A 23205-nucleotide genomic window follows, 5' to 3' on the forward strand; every position below is an offset into this window, starting at 1 on the left:
TCAAGAACTCGAAGAAGAAGAAAAGAAGAAATGGAAGACGGTGAAACACCGAAGAGGACGGGGAGCCTCATATCATCCTCAAAGATCACGGAGCGGTGCTCGTGGGCAGCGAAGCAACAGAGGACACGCTGTTACATTGTACGCCGATGCGTCATTATGCTCCTCTGCTGGCATGACTGATGTTCTTGCTATCGGTATCACTTATTCATTCGTTCATTACACATCGAACAAATGAATAATCAATAGTTCATTTACTATTCTTACGAAGAATTTGGTGGATGTGTTACATGTCGTGAATGCGAATAGAGATTTGTGACCTTGTTGCAATGAACATTCAGTTTATTCTTGTTTTGAATTCTGTAAACATTTGACAAGCTCTGAAGCTTTTATTTGAGTACCAATAAATAACATTTTGCTCTACAATTTGCTTAGAGTGGACAATTCTTTTGTCAACTGATCCCTGAGAACTCTCCTGAGCAACTTGTTTGAAGCTGTCCGAGGAAACTCAGGGACGATTCTTACCGAACTCACCTGTTTGTGACGGAAAAGAAAATTCATCGAGCTAAATAACATATACTAAAATACACTTAATCGGTTCTTCAATTGATATGAAATTATACCTTGAATAAAGGGTTAAGGTTTTTCTGAATGGCTTTCTGAAATTTAGCTCTCAACTGATAAGGGTCACAGTTTGATGATCCTTCTTTTAGTACTACCATTACAACCAATTGCTCAGGACCTCCGGTACCTTTTCTGATGCTAATTGCAGCTGTCTCTAACACAGCTTCATCGGCTCTATTGCATGCTCGTTCTATTTCGACTGCACTTATCTGATAGTAGAAAAAATTTTATGAAAAACAGGCCCCGAAAAATTTCTAGTCAATATTATAAAAGAGAGGTGAAACCTCACTTTTGGTCCCTGAATTATACCTCTATATTCACTTTGTTCATTGAACTAGAGAGCAGGAAGTCCCCAGACAATGAAAAAGATGTTTTCATCTATATTCAAATATCGTTTTTAATTGTTGCACCTAAACCAATATATATATATATATATATATATATTGTTTGCAAGGAACAAAATAAATTATGTAGTATAGGGACCAAAAGTGCATTTGCACAATGGAAAACTTATCACCTTAATGCCTCCAAGATTCATGGTGTCATCTGCCCTGCCCTGGACAATATAGTAGCCACCAACTGTTCTTTGGATTATATCTCCATGCCTTCTCAGCTTCTGCAAGCACATGACATGAACCAATGACGGACAAATACTGAAACATATTCTTTATGATGCTAAATATTATGCTAATAAGAAAAATACTACAAACTATAGATTGCATGTTAAGTAATGTAATTTACCATTCCTCTGTAAGAGGGCATTCCATCAAAGTAAACCTTCTTATGATCGCCATTAAGTAATCTACTGCTTGCACCCATATATAGAGGAAATAAGCCAACTTCTCCAATACAAGGTTGATCATCAGGCTGGTGAGTAGAAGAAAGAGATTTATTACTTCAGCTACAAAATGATATTCCTAGTTATAAATCAAACATTCATTCCAAATTCAGAAGTTAGAGGTTTTACGTAAGCTATCCCTTGATCGTCAAAAATCACAAAGCCTGTTGACATTGATTTGCCACTAAATGCCCCAAAAGCTTGTGGTTGCAACAAGGTACTTAGAATATAAGACGATGCAAGTTCTGTTCCACCACAACACTCGATAATAGGCTTATAGGATGCTCGAGAAGAAAGCCATAGGTCATCGTCCACATCAGATGCTTCTCCCGTTGAAGCAAGTGTCCTGAATGATAATTTTGCCTTTGTATATTATTGTGAGGTTCTTCAAGATGCAAACTGAACTTTTGAGAGAACGAATTTTTAATATATCTCGCTTTACCGTATTTTTCCCCAATCAAGTCCTTCCATACATTTTGAGCTCTTCCAAGCTTTGACCAATGATGGTATTGTGCCTAGGAATGTTACACCTGCATCCTGAACAAAATTTGTGATCAACATCAATAATAATTCAATTGCGCGCATAATCTAAACTTGAAGGATGCAGAGATTGGATAGCAAGTACCTGAACAAATTTTCCAAAACCTCGTCCAAGAGGTGATCCTTGATAGAGAGCTAAAGTTGCACCATTTAGGAAACATGTAAATAAAAGAATTGGACCCATAACCCACCCCAAATTTGTTGGCCAACAACAAATATCGCCTGATTGGATATCAGTATGTGCCCATGAATCAGCTGCACTTCTTATTGCAGAAAGTTGCGTCCATGGAATAGCTTTTGGATCGCCTGTAGAACGTTAGATATATGGAGTTTTTATAAAGTTAAATTAAAAATATTGATGCAGGAAGTGCAAAATACAATGTGAAAGATCCAGTATACCAGTTGTTCCTGAAGAGAAGAGAATGTTGATTACATTCTCTGCTGACTCATAAACTGGAATGTAACTACATGGCCTGCCAGAAGAAAGACTTCAGGATTACATAATGATCTCATATAATCATTTGAGGAGAAGCATCTCCCATTCAAATGCCTCGATCCTAAAGAACAATGGAAGAATTATGTGGAGTAAGTTTTTTTCCCATCTAATATGAAGAACACACTTTATATTTCCAGCTTACATTCAGCAAACTGTAAGAATTATTAGACTAATTTTATCTACTTATCATTTTCCAAAGTTTGCAAGGGATGATACCAATCAACTAATATATATGCAAGTATAAGTGCTCACTTAGTCAAATCTTTTTCATGAGATGCAAAATATGTTCTCCATGCGCTGATTTGAATCATGAACATGACATATAATCCATTGGATGAGATTTGTTACTTGGTTAATATAAAAGTTACAATGAATCCTATAAATCATATCAATGTGACAAGTTTGGGATACCTTGGTTGACTTGCAGCACATGATAGAAAATCTTTCCATGATAAATCATGGCTCCTTAGTTGAACTCCAATTTCATTTCCTCGGGCAGGTACCACAATAGCTTTACAGTTACTTCCTTCAATGACGCGGCTGGAACATAATAGGAAAAAAAATGAACGCATCAGGTAAAAACAAATGAAAGCAATAGCCCAGTCAATATCTTATCAATGGCCAATGCTTGGAAGTCAAGGAAAGCAAACTATATTGGAACATGGATTTAACAGACTTCCAATTAAAAGGATAGGATATTAATCCACAAGCTAAATTTCCAAATTGATGTGTTGCAAACTTTGTATGTGTGTGTGTTTTTTATTTGCGGGGCGGGTAGGGTAAGAGAACATGACAGTTCGTCTCACATACTTTGTTGTTGTAACAGCTTGCTCGCATGCTATGAATTGGTACTCAAAGCAAGTTATACTTCATTGTGCGAATATAAAATTGGAGAATCAACAGAAATATGGTATGTAGCACCCCAGTGAGAGTCAGATGATTGCAGTAATCTTTTATGAGCGGATGCAGGAACATGATGTTTATAAAATCATAAAGCACATGCTAAGCAAACTTTAAGCCAACTCAAAAGGATGCACATGTACTCCCAACTCCCAAGTGCATTTAGTATATCATCCATGAAAGAGAAAGAAGTCCTGAAGTACTATAATTCACATATCTTACCTGTAAAGTGGAAATTTTCTTCCTCCTCTTACAATAAAATCCTGAAAAGTTCAAATCATTTACGAATCAGTAAATAGCTAGCAAATCCAGTTGTAACAATTATGATATCAGAAATACCATAAAAGCTTCGGATCACAATTGGCATAACTTGACTAATTTAATGTAGATGAGGACATTCACAAGTCCACAGTTAACTAATGTAGACAAGGACATTCACAAGCCTACACTTTAAGTATTTATAAAAAAATTACATTTCTGCAACAGATTAGTCCGGAAAAATATGTTGCATTTACTAAAAGTCTAAAACAACAAAAAAAAAGTAAGGGTGCACTCCTTTATTCTACCCTTTTTATTTTTGTTGAAGAGCTGAAATTTTGAAATTTTTATTTTATCAATGGCAACATACTTCATATGCCACTGGAAGAGAAAGATGAAGATCTACTCATTTTGCTACAACAGTTAAGAAAATTTTGACTATTATAACATATCAAAGGAAATTACTAAAAATTCATAAAAATAGATCGGAAATATTCACAATGTAATTATAGAAGTCAAGAATATTAAGCTTAAAAATTCAGACAAGCAGAATAACATTGGCTATGATGTGAATAAGGAAAGCCATATATTTGGTTATAGCAGCAACTATTCAAAAGATTGAAAAAAGTGAGAAGGCTGCATAAATCCCAAAAGTGTGCTTTCATATAAAAACATCAAGAATTCCCAAATAAAGGCTTAATACTAATGTAATTCATTGAAAGAAGATCAAGAATGCTGAAAGGGAGGGAAAACATGCCTTAACAAATCCAAGTTATTGAACTTATCTAAAAGACCTACCTGAGTAAATATTCCCTTTGCTTTTGATATGCTCAGGCGAACTGCAATTTCCTTCGCTGCAAAGCTATCAGCTACTGATACAACTATACACCCTGCAAGGATGATTCCAAGGTATATGATCACTGCAGTAGTTGTCATCGGCATGTCTATGGCAATTGGATCCCCTTTTGAGAACAGTTTATCAATTGCATTTGCAACCATCCTGTAAATGAAATAATGAATCAGGACAGGAAACAACCATCTAGACACAATAGCAGTAATGCTTATTGCAGAAACAAATGGAATATGGTTAGCAAAATATAACATAGTTCAAGGATGCAGACATACATGACTTGATCTCGGAGCTCTTTAAGCGACATCGCATTAATAGGAGAATCATCAGAACCTTCATCCCTCCATACAATAGCGATACTCTCATTGGTTTTCTTTGGAAAGTTCATTGGTAGCAGACAACACTCGGCAATGTTCAAGACCGATCCCGGAAACCATATCCCACCTTCCCTAGACTTGTCACTAGTATCCAGTATACATTTCGGACCTTCACGAAACAGAACTGAAATCTCCTTCATAGCAATCGACCAATAAATCTAAAAAACCAATTAATCACAACAATCATCCATCCCGCTTCTTCTAGAGTAAATATAGCAGAAGTAACTCTGAAATGAAGAAATAAATCTTAAATGAAATCATTTAATCACCTCTGGATGCTCAACAGTGAATTTTTGGAAAAGATTAAAGCTTGTAATTGGATCCTTATAAGATGATCCAAGCAAACTGGGGCCATGAGCTTCCATCAACTTCCCAAGATTGGTACGCTTAGCCAGAACCCTAACAACCAAAAATCACTTGATTGACTGATTTCACTCCAAAAATCAAAACTTTTCAACCCTAATCACAAATAAAAACAAAAACCAATCCATAAATCATCAAATCAGAAATTCCATCACAAGCACCCAAAACTCACGGATCGGGAAACCAGTAAGGCGGCGGGCCACGAGCAGCGAAATCCCAGCGAGCGAAGACGGAGTAGTAAACGAGCTGGTGAAGAGGATGGGAATGCGAAGGTTTCAACAGGCCAGAATCAACCACACTTCTCCACACCTCGGCAGCGTCGGCTGGCGGTCGGCGCTGTGGTCCAAGAACACGGTGGAGATCCGAATAGAAGGCTGTGGCTTCTTCAGGGCGGAGGCCGGCGAGGGCAAGGTCGGTGAGAGCGATGTCCCATGGGGTCTCCTTGGCCATTGTGGGAAAAAGGCGAGAGCTTGGAGAGCGAGTTGTTAGTAATACTTAGTGGTACAAGTGGTAGTTGAAGGTGATGCGCGGGAGAGTTAATTGAATAAATTAATAAATTAATAATAATAAATAAAAATAAATAAATAAATAAAATGAAGGGAGAGGTAGGTAGGGAGTTAGATGAAACGGGCGGTTTGGTGCGGGCAGTGGTTGATATTTGTGGAGTGTTTGGTTAGGGTTATTTTTTTATTATTTTTATTATTTTTTTATTTTTACTAAAAGCGACAAAGCGCAGCTCGACAATGGGGTGTCGAAAAGATAGATATATCTGGTCATAGCTAGATTCACGGTGACTTAACGATCACCTAGAGATTTATTAACTCAACCAGATGTCACATGGGCAATTAGATTTCTACCACGTCAGCGTCCGAAAAGATATTTCGAGAGCAAACCAAAGGTTAATAAATCTCCCTGCGCATACTCCCGGAGAGGAGGAAGCGACATCCTCCCAGGGGGACACGAGAACGATGAATGAAAAATATCACTTTAGTATTTTATACAGTATTTTTAGTATACACAATACTGTAATAGTACTGTCGACTCTGGGTCAACCTATTCACTATCTAAGTAACATACCACTACATTACACCAATCAATTTTTTAGTTTATTTATTATATGTAGATAAATAAATAAAAATAATATTGTTTTTATATAATAGTTTTTATTTTTGAATGATGTGAATATTAGTTTCGCCATCATGTTATTTTTTTTTTCTAATGGAAAACCTTAAATTATACAAAACTGTAAATTTTATAAAATAATGTAAAACTTTAAACTCATAGCCTAAAATTCTATAAAACTTTATATAGCTTGAACATGGTAAAACTTTAAACACTCTCTAAAAAGGATAAATAATAACTAGATTTATTTATTTATTTATTTTAAAAAAAAATATGAAAGACAAAAGAATGATGGGAAGTATATTATGTAAATATATCATTATTTTAAGGTTTAGTGTTAAGTTGAGTTACGCTACATTGGTTAATAGTAATTTGTTTGAAGAAAAAAAAGTGTCGGACAATTTGTGTGAGGAAAGGTAATGTCATAATTTTCTTATAAAGAGATATTTCAAGATTTTTAAGATTAGAATAATCTTTTTTAGTTTTTGTAGAATTTTAAATTATTAATCATGAGGGTGATTTTTGCATTTTTTATATTATATTAGTGGATCATATAACTCTGAAATTTTTGAGTGTAAGTCCCGATAAGAAGAGAAGCAAATATTAGATTGAAGAAGAATATAAAAAGAGGAATAGTCAACGTATGGACCATATATGAAGAAATGACAAGGAAAAAGAAAGATATATATATATATATACATCTTGCTTTAGTTTTTGGAGAAATTTTAATAAATAAATAGTTAATGACAACTAATGGATGATTGCGTGAGATGTTCTTTGGCTTTGTCTTATTTATTTATTTATTTATTTTGGAAAACGAAATTATAATAAGTTATCTCTCTTCCCTCTGTCCTTTCACAAGTTATAAAATAAATAAATCAATAGACTAAAAAAACCAATTAACTAAACCAAAGCATCTTGAGGAACGCATGCGAGAATATTCCCATCAAATATTTTATTTGAAAGTCATACAAATAAATTAAATAATATATATAATATAGTGTAAACAATTGTACTGTTCACTAAGTGTATTTGTTGATAGCCATTAGATGATTAAATTATCATCTAACAGCAGTTGTTACTGGTATAAAATTTATATATATTTACTATTGTTTTTTATGCATAATTACTGTTTAACGCTCTTTAATAGTATTGTTTAGCACTATTTAGTATTGTGCATAAGATGATGGTAACAGTTACATGTAAATCCAACGGCATCATGGGCCGATGTGCACTCATATATATATATATATATATTAGGAAGAATAGGAAGAAGAAACCGATATTTTACTTTACTGTAATGAGATTTCGCGTCAGAAGAAATATTTTACCATATCAACATAAATCAACAATGAAAATGTGCCTTATTGATATTTCTAATTTTCAAAGAATCAAATTAAAAGTATTTAAATGTGATCTCTGATCTTGGTACATTAAACACCAAATTTCATCAAGTTCTTGAAAGTTGAAAGTACAATAACAAAGAGAGCAAGTGTACAAATTAATATGGCCATATATATGCAGAAATCAACCCAAAAAATCTTGAAAGTATTTTACAGATGTAATTATGCAGAACTTTGAAAAGATGAAGTGTTAGAAACATCGGCATTTGAGAATAATGAAGCTTGGGAGGATCAAACATGTGGGTGGAAAGCACTTGGTTTCGATTTTTTTCTATAGAAGATAGTCTATCGAAAAAAAGTACCTCTATCTCTTGTTCCGTGGTGTCGAAGGAATAGATGTGCGCATGAAGTCCATTTGTTCGCTAAGGACACCAGTCGAAGTAGCTTTTTCTGATATTCAGGTTGACTGGAATGTTGTAAGACAAGCAAAGACAAGAGCTAGATTATCACAAATTTCTGAAAAGCAAAAACAAATTCAGATGAGTAGAAAGAAATGAGACATTTGAAAAATATTATACATGAACTTAATTTCAAAGTTTCAAGTAAGAGATTCATCTGCATAAATAATTCCAATATCTTACCGAATTTGTTGTTATACAGCTGAATATTCTATCTGGCAAATCGCATTGTCCACTCTGCCGCAATTTCATCATGTTTAGTTCGATCTGTTAGGTATAGACGAGCAATGTTTGGCATAGCTGGCTTATCTGCACATATAAACAAATTTAGAAGAATGACCAAATTGGAGAAGGCTTTAAATAACTCTAAGGAAAACAATATATTGGAGGTTTTAAATCAGAGAATAGAATCAGCAGGTAATAAATAGTAGCTGTACATGGATCCGGATTGGTGAAAACAGATCTGATGGCTAACAACACCTTCGAGATTGTCAAAGCAGGGCTCCAGCCATCCTTCAAAATGTCTAGACTTACATTGCGGCAGCATCTATGTTACAGTGGTAAATTCGAGTCATGAATACTACCTGCAATGCGAAAAGGAATACTGAACATTAACAATGGAGTTGGAAAGAAAGGATAGATGAGTAGTTGGTAGTTTAAAGTACAAATTCAGAACAACCATGCAAATGATACGTACTACATATCTAGCTGGACCAAAAATTATCGTCAAAAACTTCCTAAAGTTCAGCTAAATATTATTAAAAATAAAGAGCCACATTCATCTTCTAGTCACAAATAGACTTCAATGTGAATTTGCATTACATAAGTCACAGCACTTCCAAAAATTATCAACTTGACTGAGATTCACTCACGGCTGACTTTTAAGCCATCCACTTATTTATGGGCTTATGGAAATGCAAAGGATTACTTTCAGGAGTTGGACAATTTACAATTGTGGGATCATATTCCTTAAAGAACTTCTTCTAAGATTAACAGATTGCACCCTTACTGGACTAAATTGCTCCAAATCCTTCAGTAATAGAAAGACGATGTTCAAAAATACGAAAAGCAATGTGTGCTCGTCACTCATATGGAAAGACCTCCATTGCTTAAAAGAAACAAAAGATAAGCTACCTCATTAGTCTGCCAAGGTTGCAGATTACAAAATAAATATCATGGAGATAGTAGTGCTGCACGGTGCAGTCTGTTTTTTTCATACCTTTTCATTAATTTGTTATCTAAAAATAAAGCCGCATATCATAAGGTAATCTTAATTCTAGCTTTCTACTAATAATAATATGAATCTCAAGGAATAAATGTCAGTGATGAATAGTAACAAGCAACAAAGTTCATAGTTTTTAATCTCAAGCATTTCTTAACTAAATTCCACATAAATTCCCTGTTTATGGCTTCAGAAAAAGCTAACAACTCAAACAAATGAACTGAAAAAGAAACTCAAAAAGAAAGATTTGAGCATAATTAAACTATCACACACATTCACCGCAAAGTAGAACGCAACTATGACACACATGGTAACATTGTTGATAAATTCAAGAGCATGATTCATCAATCCAGATTCAAATCATCATCAAACCTTTGGGGGCTTGAACGGATAATCAGCAGGGAAAGCAATATCAAGGAAAAAGACCCCATCTTCATAAGGCGATCCTACAAACAAAAGGATAAACTTTTTAAGCTAAGCCCAAAATCAAATCCAACTCCAACTCACAACAACAATTCAACAACGGTAAACAAGCATGGAACTGAGATCCAGGGTTACCAGAAGGGCCGAGGATGGTGGAGACCCAGTGGTAGAGGTTGTCGCCCTTGGGTCCGGCCGAGCAGTCGGTGGGAGGGTTCGCGTTGAACTCCATCATCTCCTTTTGGATCCTCTTCCCGGAGTATGAGACCGACGTCGCCGATGGCCATGGACGGACTCCTCCACTGCCGGCGAAGCTCGTCGAAGAAGAAGAAGACATGGACTTCGATCTCTCTCTCTCTCTCTCTCTCTCTCTCTCTCGCTCTCAGTTCTCAGTGCGAGCGAACCATTCGATCTCTGCCCGGATCCGAAATGTATCATTCGGATTCGGGTTCTTTTTTTATTTATAGGTGAAAACGGATCCGACCCGAAAAAGCCTTATTTATATATAAAGGTTTTTTTTAGATGAAACCCCCTGAGAAAAATGAAAATTTTTGCTATTGTACCTCTTTTCAAAAATACCCTAGGCTATATATAGGTAATATATTCTATGCGAATGTTAAAATAGATGAACCAACGGCTTTTGGGTCAATTGGTATCGAGTCCTTTGTGTAGGGCGTTTCGTTTCAGGGAGGACCCGGGATCGAACCTCATGTCCTACATAAAGTGAGGGCATATGGGTCGGGGCTGAGCCTGCCTCCCACATGCGTACAGCGTCCCCCAGGTTCGTCATTTGTCGTCTTTTCTCAAAAATATATATATATATATATATGTTAAATAGATGAGAGAATAAGGAAGAGAGAGAGCGAGAGCCAGAGACAATGGTGAAAGAGAAAAAGCGGGATATAAAACATGTATTAGTGGCGAAAGGTTGTACTCGGGTTGAAAATGAGTTATTGGTTAATTTATAAAAGATGTGCAAATCTAATTGAAAATAAGGTGGAATGCAAAAATTATGCATTCCACCTTGCACTGTACATCACATTCCAGTACTATTTATAATATTGTTGATAAATCTTTTTCACTCACTTTATTTCATTGTTTTTATAATTGATGTGAAGCAGTTGAATTTGAATCCAATAATTAGTTTATATGCAGATGTCTGTAGAAGTTTTATCTACAGACTGCCTCTCTTTATATATATATATATATATATAATTTTGTTCCACTTGAAGCTTCTTGGATTAGTTTTTATAAAGAATGAATGAAATTACATCAAGAATGTTCTTTCAAAACCTACTCAAATCCTTAATGCCCTCAAAATAAAAGATAAAAATGTCATATTTTTTTTGTAATTAATATTTATCAATGCATAACTTATAAATAAAGTATGGCTTTTATTAAGCGGGCAAAAATCTACTTTATGTTAAATTTATAGTGATTATAAAACAAACATTTATTGAGAAATAACTTGAGAAAGATTAGAGAAGTTTAGTTTCATTAAAATAAAATTTATATATATATATATATGTGTGTGTGTATGTATGTAGCCATATAGGTAGGTATATCTTGTCTATTTTTTTGCTTATTCTTCAGTTTCCAATTATATGCAACTCCAATAAAATAAATTACTGTAATTTATACACCAAAACCATCTGAGTGAAAATTTATAAAAATAAATAAATAAATAATCAATAGGTAGAGGAAAAATTTTTTTTCCAAGTTGCAATGAAGAAACATGAAAATAGGAACAAAGACAAGCAAGAAGAACAACAATGCTTGACAAAGGTAGCAATTCAACTAGAGCTGGAAAAAAGTCCATTCCATGTTCACTGTTTCTCATTTTTACAGTGGATTAGTGTTCAATGTAGTTTACAAGTCAATCCACTGGTGAAGCCATTGAATCCAAAAAGTCACCGATGAAAGCGAAAATGCACTTTCGACTTCAACTGATTTAACAATGGTGTTAAATTCAAGCAGTCAAAAATCTAATGGCAGATTCCTCGCGATGCTTCGGTCGCTTAGCAAAATTGGTATTTTAATGGTGTGACGTATTTTACAAGTTGATGAAGAAAAGCAATGCTGATAGAAGAACAAGGGAAATGAATTCAGTTGGTTGAGACGTTGAACCACCATTTCCGGGGCTGATTGGTCCGAAAGCTGAAGTTGGTGGTGAAAAACTACCGCCAGAGCTTGTATTCGATCCCGTACTGTCCAAAAAAAACATTGATCATCATTTTATAAAAGTTTTTGTTTTTCTATCAAGTTTTTGGAATCTGCAGATTGAGAATTTTAAGCAGTTCTTGACACTCACCTGCCTGCAAAGATGCATGAACCATGACCTGCAAGTGGAACATTCCGTCAGGATCATAGCATGAATCAAGACGGGCATTAAATTTTAATATGTGAAATCAGTGAAAGAGGCGTAGAACCCTAAGCCGGTCAAGCTCACTGCTACACAGACTACCAGGATAATGGCTACTGTTATAATTGGTAGTATGATTTCGATAAAGCATGGCTTTGGATGGTAAAACAATTGGCACTAGAATCAGATAATTCATGTAAAATTTAACAGAACAAGGACTGGATCACTTTCGCTCTGGTGTTCACAGCATAAATCTCAATCAGGCAAAGCTTTGGGTCATTTCAAGTTAACAATTGCAGACAACTAAATGTTCAGTTCTATTATGTTTCCATAGACAAGATAATAAAATGTATAAATGAAAAACTGACAGCATTCACTTGATAGTTGCATGGCTAAACAAAAGCCAATCTCAGTGAAAAAGGAACATCGGATCCTGTTATTAAACAAGAGCACAATATTCACAGAAATATTTAATAAGTTTCACTAATAATTACATTACATCAAGCTGAAAACAAGCACCAACTCCGCTACATCCAAAACGTCCTACAACTGACATCTGGATGGTAAAGGGCAGTGAAACTGAAGAAGCTTATGATAGGATACGCTAACATATTGCAAAGATTCAGGACAATGGTAAGAAAAATTTATGAGAAGGATGACTGCAGAGTGAAGGGTAGATGCAACCCGTGCAAACAATTCATAACATTAAAATTGTTTTCTATTCCTTTGCTCAACTATAATATACAACATTCACAAGAACTAGCTAAATGTTTGAAAGGTGTGACAGAATATATATTTGCTGGTAATTTATCTACTGACATATAATTGACATCACAAAAATTAAAGTAAAACAAAGAAAGATTGTGCACCAGAGGAATAAACATACTTGGATCAACTTGGGTGATTGTGGCTGTATTCCCAAAGTTGCATGTCCCACCACTTGCTTGCGTTCTGTGATAATAGTCGTTGAAAGCATAGGAAGCAATGGCAACAAGATCATTAGCATCGTAGCATGGCTGCCCAGGTTGTATAGCACTACAGTTTGCACCGCCAGGTCCACAAGCCCAATCTAAACCTACTTTCAGAGCAGTACGATTTGCATTGGAAAGTGCAACACAAAAGACACCAACCAAACCAGTTGAGTTCGTATCAAGCTCGGCTATATCTCCAAAATTAAGAGAATACACAGTTGTGCCATTTGGAAAGAATAACCCCCAGTTCTTCTCAGAAACAGCTCCTGACCGGAGATCTTCATTAAATAGAGCAGAAATATAGGTATTAATTGGTATGCTCGGTTGACTGGGCGTGCCAGAACCATTTAAAACATGACGGATGAGATTGCTATTATAGGCCAATGCATTGTCTACATCAGCATCCTTTTCATTAGCACCGCCAAACCATGGCCATCCTGTTGCTGTGACAATAACAGGAATGGCTGAAAAGTTCACAGCTTCCATGGAGTAATAAGCAGCATCAACCATAGCATCAAACATATTGCTGTAAGAGAAAAGTGTGTTGGGATCAACAATCTGCTTGTTTGGATTGAGCATCCGGAAAAGAGCATACTCTAAAGGGAAGATACCGCCTCCAGTTGTGTAACCATAGTACGGTTGTGCATTAAGCATGAAAGAAGACCCGGTGTTCTTCAAGAACTGGAGATACTGAACCATCACGGAGTTCCATGTTGAATTAAAGGTGGCAGTAGATGGTGGAAAGGATTTTTGAATCACACCCATGGAATGGGGACTTGAAACTTTCACTTGAAAATTAAGGTTGGCTGCGAGAAGTGCTGACTCGAGGAATTGCAAGGCTGGTACAAGAACAAGAGCAGCATTTGGAATGGTAGTGAGGACCTCATCCCCAACAGCAATATATGTGATATTAGTTGCAGGAACAAAAGCTGCAATATTCTTGTTAATCCAGTTTGCTGCTTCTGTTTTGGATTCCCCTATTTGTAATATCTGACCATTGGGAACCCCAACCATAACTTCTATACCTGTGTTTGCAAGGGCATTTAACATTTGGTGGTCTGCATCAAACAAGCGCACATGTTTGATCCCATGATGTTGGAGGATTGAGACTATGTCTGATGGCGAAGGCAAGTTGGACATATCGGTGCCAATGTTAATCCCAACATACACACCTATAATTGTTATGCAGTCATACACAGTAAAAAGTACATCTAAGCGAATAAAACATACATTCTAAATTAAGGGTGACAAAATAGAGAAGAGGTGATAGATCGATTTACTGATGGATGATTACCAAATCATTAAAGAGAATAGATTATGGCAGATATGAAAGTGCAGGTTAAGATGATTAAATTGAAGTTACATTTGAAATGGCTGGTTAAGAACTTATATAGTTAAAGGAGATTATCAGTCAAATAAATCACAAATAAGTCCTCAACTATCATTAAGGTAAAGTATAAACAACATAGCATGATGTCAATAGTTCTGAGGAATCACCTGATGTAAATGAGTAGAAGAAGACAAGCAACAATGCACATATTTTCCATCTGCTTGATGACATCTGGCCACTAAAACAACAGAATGCCCTTGTTTTCATATCTAGAAACAAACAAAAGAAAAATTAAATGAAGAAAAAAACTGATTTCAAGTTTTCTTTTCTTTTCATATTTCGAGGGGAATTGATTGTTGGTATATGAACTGAACACCTTTTTAGAATAGATTCTAGGAGAGATCACTGTCCGTTACTCAAAGCTGTTCATATGATTACATGAAGAAGAAAAACGGATCAATAAGGAAATAAAATCAAATCCTGCATCTTCTCAACTTCCAATTATAGGTTATTGGTAGTTCAACCTCAACCTGAAGAAAAAACTAAACAATAAGGAAACATAATCAAATTGCAGAAGTGAATTGAGTAAGGACGCATAAAATGCTTCACTTTCAAATATGTATACCCAAGGCAAAGAAAGCAAACAAACAGAACAAATCCTCATCCATAACAGAGGGTTTCAAGGCATAAAAAGTAAGCATAAATATAAATAGAAGTTCTCCAACAACATCATAATCACCAATCTCCAGTTTAAAAATCGAACAACCATTCTCCATCCTCCACGGTCCACCAAACAAAGATGGAGCCTTTATCTAGTTTTAGCTCTACTCTATACAAAAGAACAAAGAAGAACACAAAAAAATCCAAACTTTTCCAACAAACCACCAAAGAAAACCCAGAATACCATCACACAATCATCACAATCGTCAAGCTCCAGTATAAAAGTCAAACAACTATTTTCCATCTTCCATTAATCAAAGATTAAACCTTTATCTAGTTTTAGTTCTAGTCTATATGAAAAGAACACAGAACCAGAAACAAAACCATTTTCTTCCAACAACGCGAAGTAAACAAACAAAAAAAATCCAGAATTTGAACTGCAGGCAAAGAGAGAGAGAGAGAGAGAGAGAGAGAGAGAGATGGCACCTGGATGGAGTTCCCAGAGAGGCTGAAAGAGATTTCTCCAGGGGCTTTCGAAAACCCTTTTACGCCCGAAAAGAGCGCAGACGAAGAGGAAGCAGAAGCGTGAGGGAGGGAGGGAGAGGAGCGGGGCCTCACGAGGCAGTGAATCATATAATTGTAATAAAGGGTAGTTACTGGAAAATCCCTTAAAAGCTACCAATTTTCCAAAACATCCCTCTCATTTCTCTCCTTACTTTGGAGTTTGTACTGGACCCTCTCTGGAGAAAAAAAAAGTATTTTAATTTAAAAAAAACTAAAAATTTATTAAAACAGTCCAAATACTTATCTGTCTTCAAAAATAAATATTTTAAAATAATAAAAAACTATAATAGTCTATAGAAAATTGCTAATTTTTCTAGGGACTTTTCAGTAATTATGGGTGGTAATAAATAATAAATTTGGGGAGCAGTAGTACGAGAGGACAAGGCTGCCATGTGACAAGTATTCACATATGACATTTCCACAGCAGTGACCTCACTCAATTGGAATTGGGAATCTCAATAAACACTTTCCTATTCCGTTTCTTTTGTTTTGAACTTCAATCAATCACCAATAATAACTTTCTGCTTTCTTTTTAAAGGAGAGTTCAAAGAAATTAAAAATAAATAAATAAATCAAACTGCAGCTACGTCCATTTTGATTGTCTTTGGTAGATATATATACATATATTAAAGAGGATGCATGTCCGAAAGCTGTTGATCTTATTTGGGGGCCATGTTTAATAATTGTTATTTGTTTTATGTGCCGAAGGAGCTCTCCTTTTTCTTTATATATATATATATATATATAAATAGCTAAAGAATTAACTAATCATCATCTACAGTCACTGGTATATATACATAATGAGCTCTTTTCTTTTTGGTTAAGGAATTAGAATTGAATAACATCAATCTACATATCTTAACCTTTGTGTACGGAAAAACATCAACTTCAACTCACACTAGTAAAATGGATCATGGCAAAACAAACCACATTCATTGGCACTTTTATCTTATGGTTAAAATCATGAAACCTGGGGAACTTGGATGCTCCGCTGGATGTGCCTGCCAAAACCAGAAATAACCCAACAAACACAACCCTGGCTAGACTTGATAAAATGCATAAATTGCCAAATAAGAAAAACACACAGAAATGAAGGAAAAACCTGAAACAATTAAATACCAAACCCAATAATATAGAACTTTATCCACATCCCAACTTGTCTGATGATCCTTATTAAGGATTTAAAAGATGGGGGATAATTTCCAGTCAGTCAAAAGTCAAATGGATAAATTCTCCTAGCAATAAAGCATGGTTTATGGATAAAGGTCTAGGAAGACAAGTTACCAAACAGTAATGAAAACTAAATATGATAGTCACAACAACATCAAAGTACATGACCGCCTTGTAGCCATAATATTGTTCGTATTTCAGTGACAGAAAGCAGCCAAGAGGAGGACAGAAGAGAGTTAATAAATGAAATCTACTCCAACATGGTGAAACCATCATGCAGAGAGAGACCCTTCTCTGTGTGATTGCTTCCTTTCGTAATTGTCGTCCGCAGGGCTTCGGCTCCTTGACCCATTGTATGGGGACTGAGAATAAGACCTTTCCCTTTGCTGCCTCACAGCCTGTGGGGAGACAGACCTGCCAAATAATTGACATGAGCTCAACTTAAAATAGGGTAATCACCTAAAAATGATATCAAGAATGGTGAGCAGAAAATTACCGACGGCTAAATGAAGAGTACCTTGAGCGGTCTTGGGGAACGGGCAAAGGTGAATAAACACCAGGGCTGCGGGATCGAGACCTGCCAAAGTGTCTTTGTGGTGGGGGAGAGCGGGAATACCTTGGTGGTGAGCGAGTGTATCTTCGAACTGGTGCTGGTGGTGGTGAGCGAGTGTATCTTCGAACTGGTGCTGGTGGTGGAGAGCGAGTGTATCTTCGGACTGGCGATCGAGAGTATCTAGGGGATGGAGAGCGGGAATAGCGCGGTGATCTTCGGGACTCCCGTCCATAAGTCCTGCTGAGATGTAGAACATGAAAAATTAACTACAGATATTTATCAAGAAGCCAAACTAGTCACAATAAAACAGTAAACCCCCTATATCCATGCACATGCATGAGCGGGTGTTAACAGAAAAATAACTCAAGGGGATCACAACAACCTTTCTACAAGGAATGAAATCAAAGCGATATATCATTCTGTACAGGTTGGCCAGGTTGTTCAAAGACAGAAATTTAACATATCTGAAAATCTATTCTCCTTGTACACGAAACATAAAGTTTGAAAACAAAGACATGAAAAGTTATTAGAAAATTGGTTATAGGATGCAGTAACCATACAACTTTGGCAAAGAAATAAAATATCTACCATCAATGCCTTGTGAGAACAAAAGCAATGCATTATTTTGAACTAGAAGATCAGGTCATGGGAGATTAGGCAACTTAAAACATGCATAACTACTCATACAGTTATGTGATGCACCAAAGAAAACTTGGGTAAGAAATTAATCAGAGGGCATCTCAAAGGCAATGGCATGCTGGGCTGACACTAATGAAAACATCCAAAGAACTACAATCATTCACTGTACATTTGCTCTGCGAAAGGAGCGGCTCAATCCAACTTCATGGATAACATGTATATTTAAACTAAGGTCTAAAAGTATACCAAAATGCAATTAGTGGGTGCAGCTGTGTGCCTCAGCACAGAGCTCACTTTTACATGTGCCTCACACGCAGCTGTGCAGTCCCAAGCAGCATCACTCTACTTCCTACTTCATATGCAGAACATCCTTAACATAAATGAAGATAGCCTAAACAAATAATTATTATGAGGCAAAACAAATGTGCTTGCAAATATGTTGTCCACCTGCACTTTCCAAGACTTTTCTCAGTTCTGACATCTGACATGATCATTTGCATTACATGCTTCGAAGGCTGGCATAACCAAGCCCATCATGCCTCGGGTCAAGTTTCCCTTTGTTTATTTCAAAAACCTTATCCAATAACCACATGCATCTCCAACAAGCATATCAACTCTTTGAATATAACATCAACAGGCAACCTTTCTACCAAGCAGGACAATTTCAAGAAAAAATCTCATAACAGCGATGCTATGAAGAGCAACACAACATTTTTTCCCCTATCTTGTAATTATTTGTGTTCATATATCACAAATAAGGACAGAATGAACATATCAATGTCAAATAAATCAAATAAAACAAACAAAAGGGATAAATGAAGGAATTTGGATGTTACCTTAGCCTCTCTCGTGCTCTCATATCAGCTGGTTTCTTCCTATTTTCCTCAGCAAATACAACAGTCAGTTCCCGACCAAGAAGAATTTGTCTATCCATTTGATACTTTGCTTCAGATGCATCAGCTGGATCAACAAATTGAACAAACCCAAATCCCCGTGGTTCTCTACAAAAGACAGAAAAAAATTATCTTTATTTAGAGTAAAATTAATTACTCTTTTAAGGAGGTAATAGTCATCACATCACACCAATCAATAATAATAACAGAATCTAAAAGGATAATACCAAGAAAAAAGGAATGCCTTGAATTCTTCAGTTTACAGATCACTTCATATTCTTCAAGACTTGCATATCTTCAACATGCATGACTTCAAACCAAATTTCTTCACACCATGAACCAATATCTTCATAAAAACTAACATCCTCCCAATAGAACTCTTAAGACTTGACTGATGTCTTCAAAACTTTACTTTTGGCTGTTAAATCTCAATAACTTCAATAGGATATATAAAGATGCAACCACACAAAAATATACCCGTCTGAAAATCATCTAATTGTGAAAACACATATGCACGCCCCCAATACATGCTCTACCTAAATAAAGTAAATGTCAACCAAACCTAAAAAATGCATTTGCTATTGTGGCTAAGATAATATTACAGTAGTCAAGAACCATGCAATCAGAAAAGAAACAAATTGCTCTCTTACCCTGTGTAGTAGTCACGAGGCAGATAGATGTCCTTAAGAGGTCCAAATTGCCCAAAAGACTTGCGAAGATCATCAGTCCTAAAATCATAAAACCACAGAAAGGAATGGCTCAGCATCTAAACAAAAATTCTAAACACAATGGCCATAAGAAGATAGGACTCCATAAAACGAAACAACATTCCAGAAGCATGTACAACATTATTGATTTGTCATTCATTTTCTTCAAACTTCATTAAGCACAACCATATAGCTTTTGAATCAACAGGTTTGGATATTGAGATCATAGACAAGTACCTCAATGAGGCAAATCAGAGAAGAGAAGATCTCAAAGCAAGAAAATTTGTGAAACCTGTTAAGGATAAGGAGGTGGCAATCTAAATTTATCATATAAATTCAGAATTATATTTCAGGGGGCAGAGACAAACAAACCTTAATTCTTACTCAGAAACCTAGTCAACCTTAATTATGCTCCCTAGTAGTGACGGATTTACCTGTAGAAACTTGCTGTCACGAAGCAGTCTATTACAAAGCCATAAACTTTCTGGTCGAAGGAGGTGGATTGAAGAACTATAAAGTCCAAAATACATTAAAATTGCTATCAAACTCACAAACCTTTCCAAAAATTTTACATATTAAAAAATATCTAATGTCATCTAGAGACCATAGTTCTCTACTTACAGAAAGTCAGAACCTTGCCATTTTGTCAAACATAAACAAAGAAGATAGCTAAGACAAAATAAAAAATTGTACAAACCGCAAATTATCAACCAAAACTCAACTGATTTAATACCGAATTCACCAGTAAATTGAATAACAAGGTCACCAACAAAAAAGGAAAAAACTTCGGATTCTCAGGTATCAATGCGGGCACAAACCTGCAGTCATGACGGAGGTTTCGAACCAAAAGACTGCACGGGAGATCACGCCCGCGTCCGCCATATCGCCCTCTAGGGCTAGGGCTCCTGCCTCTTCTCCTATACCCCCTCGGCGGCGACGGACTATAGCTGTAGCTCCTCACCCTCATCTTCTCAGCAAGAATTCCCTACTTCCAACAAAACAAAAACAAGATCAGGCTTCTTGATTCTCAAAAATCCACCAATACATCAAAATCCAACCCAAGAAGAGCCGAAAACCGAAATCAAAAGAACAGAGAGGATTACCGGAGGAAAAACACGCAGATCGTCACAACAAGATCGGAGATGGATCGGAGTTAGGGTTCAGAGATGGACGCCGGAGCTCTTGGTCTCGCTTCTCTTTTCCAGAAGCTTCGCATCGGCGAAAGAGGGCCCTTGCGATATATAAAGACAGGGAGAAGTGACACGCGTTTTGGGGCATTCTATCTGGACCGTTGGATCTATTGAACGGCTACGATTGGATTCCTGGCTACGGTTATCCTGCGGCGCAAGACTTCACTGGAATTTGGTTGGACTTGACCAAAAGAACATGAAACTCGATTGAACTGGATCCGGTTAATTGAATTTAAAAAAAAAAAAATTAAAATAAACATAATTTTTCATGAATACCCCTGTATAAGTGGTTAATTGCTAACATAAGATGTTGGAGCCTTATTTGCATATACACCCTTACAAAATATTTATATTGGTCTAACTTTGGTTCAAACGGAAGTAACATTTTTAATTGAGTTTTGATTAAGATGTACCTAGAAATGTATATTAGTAGTCGGAAGCTAGTTATTTATTTAATTTTGACTTTTTGTGAAAGAATTAATTTTGAAATTTAAATATATATATATATATATATTTATTTTTTTTTTTTGACAAAGTCGACACACGACAAAACAAAGACAAAAGGGACCTCTAACAATAAACTTTACAAGGGACCTAGAAAGTGAATTATAATTTGAATCACAAGCATAAATAGTTACCATTTGACTAACCCAAGGTTCTTTATAATTACAAAATCAAAGGCATTATTTGTGAAAACGAATTTTAAAGTTTTAAAATTCAAAAATCTTGTTGCAAGCTTTATTAGTGAGGTAGTAGTGAACAAATGAAAGGGAGGAAGATGGAGCTGGATTTAAAGAGAAGTGAAGTGTTTTGAAGGGAGAGTTGGAAGGAGTAAAAGACGCCAATCAACCTGCCAATTAAGTTGGTTAGTCACACAATGAAGGGCATTTAAGTAAACTCAGTATATTTAAATGAAGGGAATTTATATAAGTTGCCCTTGTGGCGTTACTACTAGTAGACTGAGGAAAAAAGGGTGGAGATGTCATTTCACTGTGTTTAAAAGCAGGGAAAATCCTGGAAATGCCAAATTACATAAGTTACCTTTGAACAATTATGTTTGCTACAAAGAAAGGCTGGGGGCTTCTCAGTCTTTTAAGTAGAGATACTAAACTCCAATTGCTGAATTGTTCACAAGGGGCCAGCTTTCAATCAATTCTTAATTAGAAAACAACTCGATCTTGGGAAGATAGGCATTATTGAGATTCTTATATACTTTCTCTTGTTCATCTTCTTCATCTGGTTCTTGTCTTAGAGTTAGAGATATCCGGGTTATCAACCTCTGGTCCCTTGTTATTTTTTTTTCCTGTTGCATAGTTGAGTCTTGTGTGTGTTACTTAATGTACGAGTTATAACTAAATCATTAAATTCAGTGTTAATTCCACTTCTAGTTGTTTGTCCTTGTGTTGGTGTGTATTTGCAGGATTTACAGCTGCTGTGCTTCTTAGATCGCATCAAATTGGTATCAGAGAAGTCCAATCCTTGTGAAGCTGTGATGGATACTAGAAATCAAGAAATGAAGAAACTTGAGGATAATTTGAAGAATTTGTTAAAGGAAACTACTGAGAAGCAGTCAGAAAAAAATATGAAAAAAAGAAATACAAGAGATGAGGGAGAAGCAAAATAAAGGCATGGCTAAGGTGCGCACATTATTGTTGAACCAGGCAACTTGCAGGAAATGCCACCACTATCAATACCTTTGCTAATCCTATCAGATCTAAGAAGAAATTGACTTATCTTAAGTCCATTCGGCCTAAGTTGACCAAGCTGGATTTCCCAAAATTCAATGGTAACCATCTTTATGATTAGTTGTTCAAATGCGGACAATTTTATGAGTTTGATGAAACTCCTATAAGTATGAAGATGAGAATAGCTTCTTTACACTTAGAAGGTGTTACACTAGAATGGCGCTAGCATTTCATGAGAAGTAAAGGAGAGGGAGCCTCACCTAGTTGGGAAAAATATGTGGCTCAACTAGATATAAGATTTGGGAGTGATCTACACCATGATCCTATAGCAGAATTGAGGAATCCGAGACAAACATGTTCAGTCCATGGCTATTTAATTAAATTCGAGGAACTCCTCAACAGGGTTGATCTAACAGAAGATTACATTCTGAGTTTTTTCCTGAGTGGGTTAAAGGAGGAAATGCAAGATACCATTAGGTTGCTTAAATCTACTAGCTTGCAACAAGCTATTAGTCTAACCAAATTGTAGGAGATAGCCATGGAAAATGCCCACAAGAGAAGGAGATCTTCACAGAGAATTATGAGTGCACCTCTATTACCAACTCCCAAGAAGCTACAAGAGAGCATTCCAGCAGATAGTGACATCAAAAATTTTAAGAACTTGGGAATCAAG

General features: G+C 36.0%; 4 protein-coding genes across 10 annotated transcripts; all 4 read right to left on the minus strand.

Annotated features, from left to right (window-relative positions):
- Positions 1–236: 236 nt before the first annotated feature.
- LOC120278123 (probable acyl-activating enzyme 18, peroxisomal) lies at positions 237–5755 on the minus strand. Its single transcript, XM_039285040.1, has 14 exons — positions 5416–5755; positions 5150–5279; positions 4779–5038; positions 4452–4653; positions 3618–3658; positions 2907–3035; positions 2399–2472; positions 2085–2305; positions 1902–1996; positions 1589–1805; positions 1363–1488; positions 1139–1237; positions 621–830; positions 237–531 (listed from the first exon to the last, which is right to left on the minus strand). Exons 1-14 carry the CDS (start codon positions 5691–5693, stop codon positions 418–420), a joined length of 2196 nt encoding a protein of 731 aa, XP_039140974.1. The 5' UTR covers positions 5694–5755; the 3' UTR covers positions 237–417.
- A 2009-nt stretch (positions 5756–7764) lies between these two features.
- LOC120277275 (constitutive photomorphogenesis protein 10-like) lies at positions 7765–10223 on the minus strand. Its single transcript, XM_039284049.1, is given in 6 exon segments — positions 7765–8224; positions 8350–8475; positions 8604–8705; positions 8708–8750; positions 9761–9834; positions 9947–10223. Coding segments are annotated over 5 exon segments (516 nt in total). The 5' UTR covers positions 10146–10223; the 3' UTR covers positions 7765–8224; positions 8350–8377.
- Positions 10224–11571: 1348 nt separating this feature from the next.
- LOC120277274 (glucan endo-1,3-beta-glucosidase 4) lies at positions 11572–15746 on the minus strand. Of its 5 annotated transcripts, none has more exons than XM_039284048.1 (7): positions 15618–15746; positions 15002–15013; positions 14848–14893; positions 14639–14740; positions 13057–14313; positions 12120–12147; positions 11572–12015 (listed from the first exon to the last, which is right to left on the minus strand). In XM_039284048.1, exons 4-7 carry the CDS (start codon positions 14736–14738, stop codon positions 11862–11864), a joined length of 1539 nt encoding a protein of 512 aa, XP_039139982.1. In that variant the 5' UTR covers positions 14739–14740; positions 14848–14893; positions 15002–15013; positions 15618–15746; the 3' UTR covers positions 11572–11861. The 5 variants fall into 5 exon arrangements, with proteins under 5 accessions (XP_039139982.1, XP_039139980.1, XP_039139979.1 ...); XM_039284046.1 differs by having other exon boundaries at positions 14996–15013; XM_039284045.1 differs by lacking the exon at positions 15002–15013.
- A 1039-nt stretch (positions 15747–16785) lies between these two features.
- On the minus strand, positions 16786–20871 carry LOC120277849 (serine/arginine-rich SC35-like splicing factor SCL33). 3 transcript variants are annotated; one of them, XM_039284686.1, is made up of 6 exons: positions 20761–20871; positions 20476–20642; positions 19601–19678; positions 18894–19058; positions 17362–17655; positions 16786–17279 (listed from the first exon to the last, which is right to left on the minus strand). In XM_039284686.1, exons 2-6 carry the CDS (start codon positions 20622–20624, stop codon positions 17138–17140), a joined length of 828 nt encoding a protein of 275 aa, XP_039140620.1. In that variant the 5' UTR covers positions 20625–20642; positions 20761–20871; the 3' UTR covers positions 16786–17137. The 3 variants fall into 3 exon arrangements, with proteins under 3 accessions (XP_039140620.1, XP_039140621.1, XP_039140619.1); XM_039284687.1 differs by having other exon boundaries at positions 17383–17658; XM_039284685.1 differs by having other exon boundaries at positions 17362–17658.
- Between the last annotated feature and the right edge of the window lie 2334 nt (positions 20872–23205).

Source organism: Dioscorea cayenensis, chromosome 15 (assembly GCF_009730915.1).
Source record: "Dioscorea cayenensis subsp. rotundata cultivar TDr96_F1 chromosome 15, TDr96_F1_v2_PseudoChromosome.rev07_lg8_w22 25.fasta, whole genome shotgun sequence".
NCBI lineage: Eukaryota > Viridiplantae > Streptophyta > Magnoliopsida > Dioscoreales > Dioscoreaceae > Dioscorea > Dioscorea cayenensis.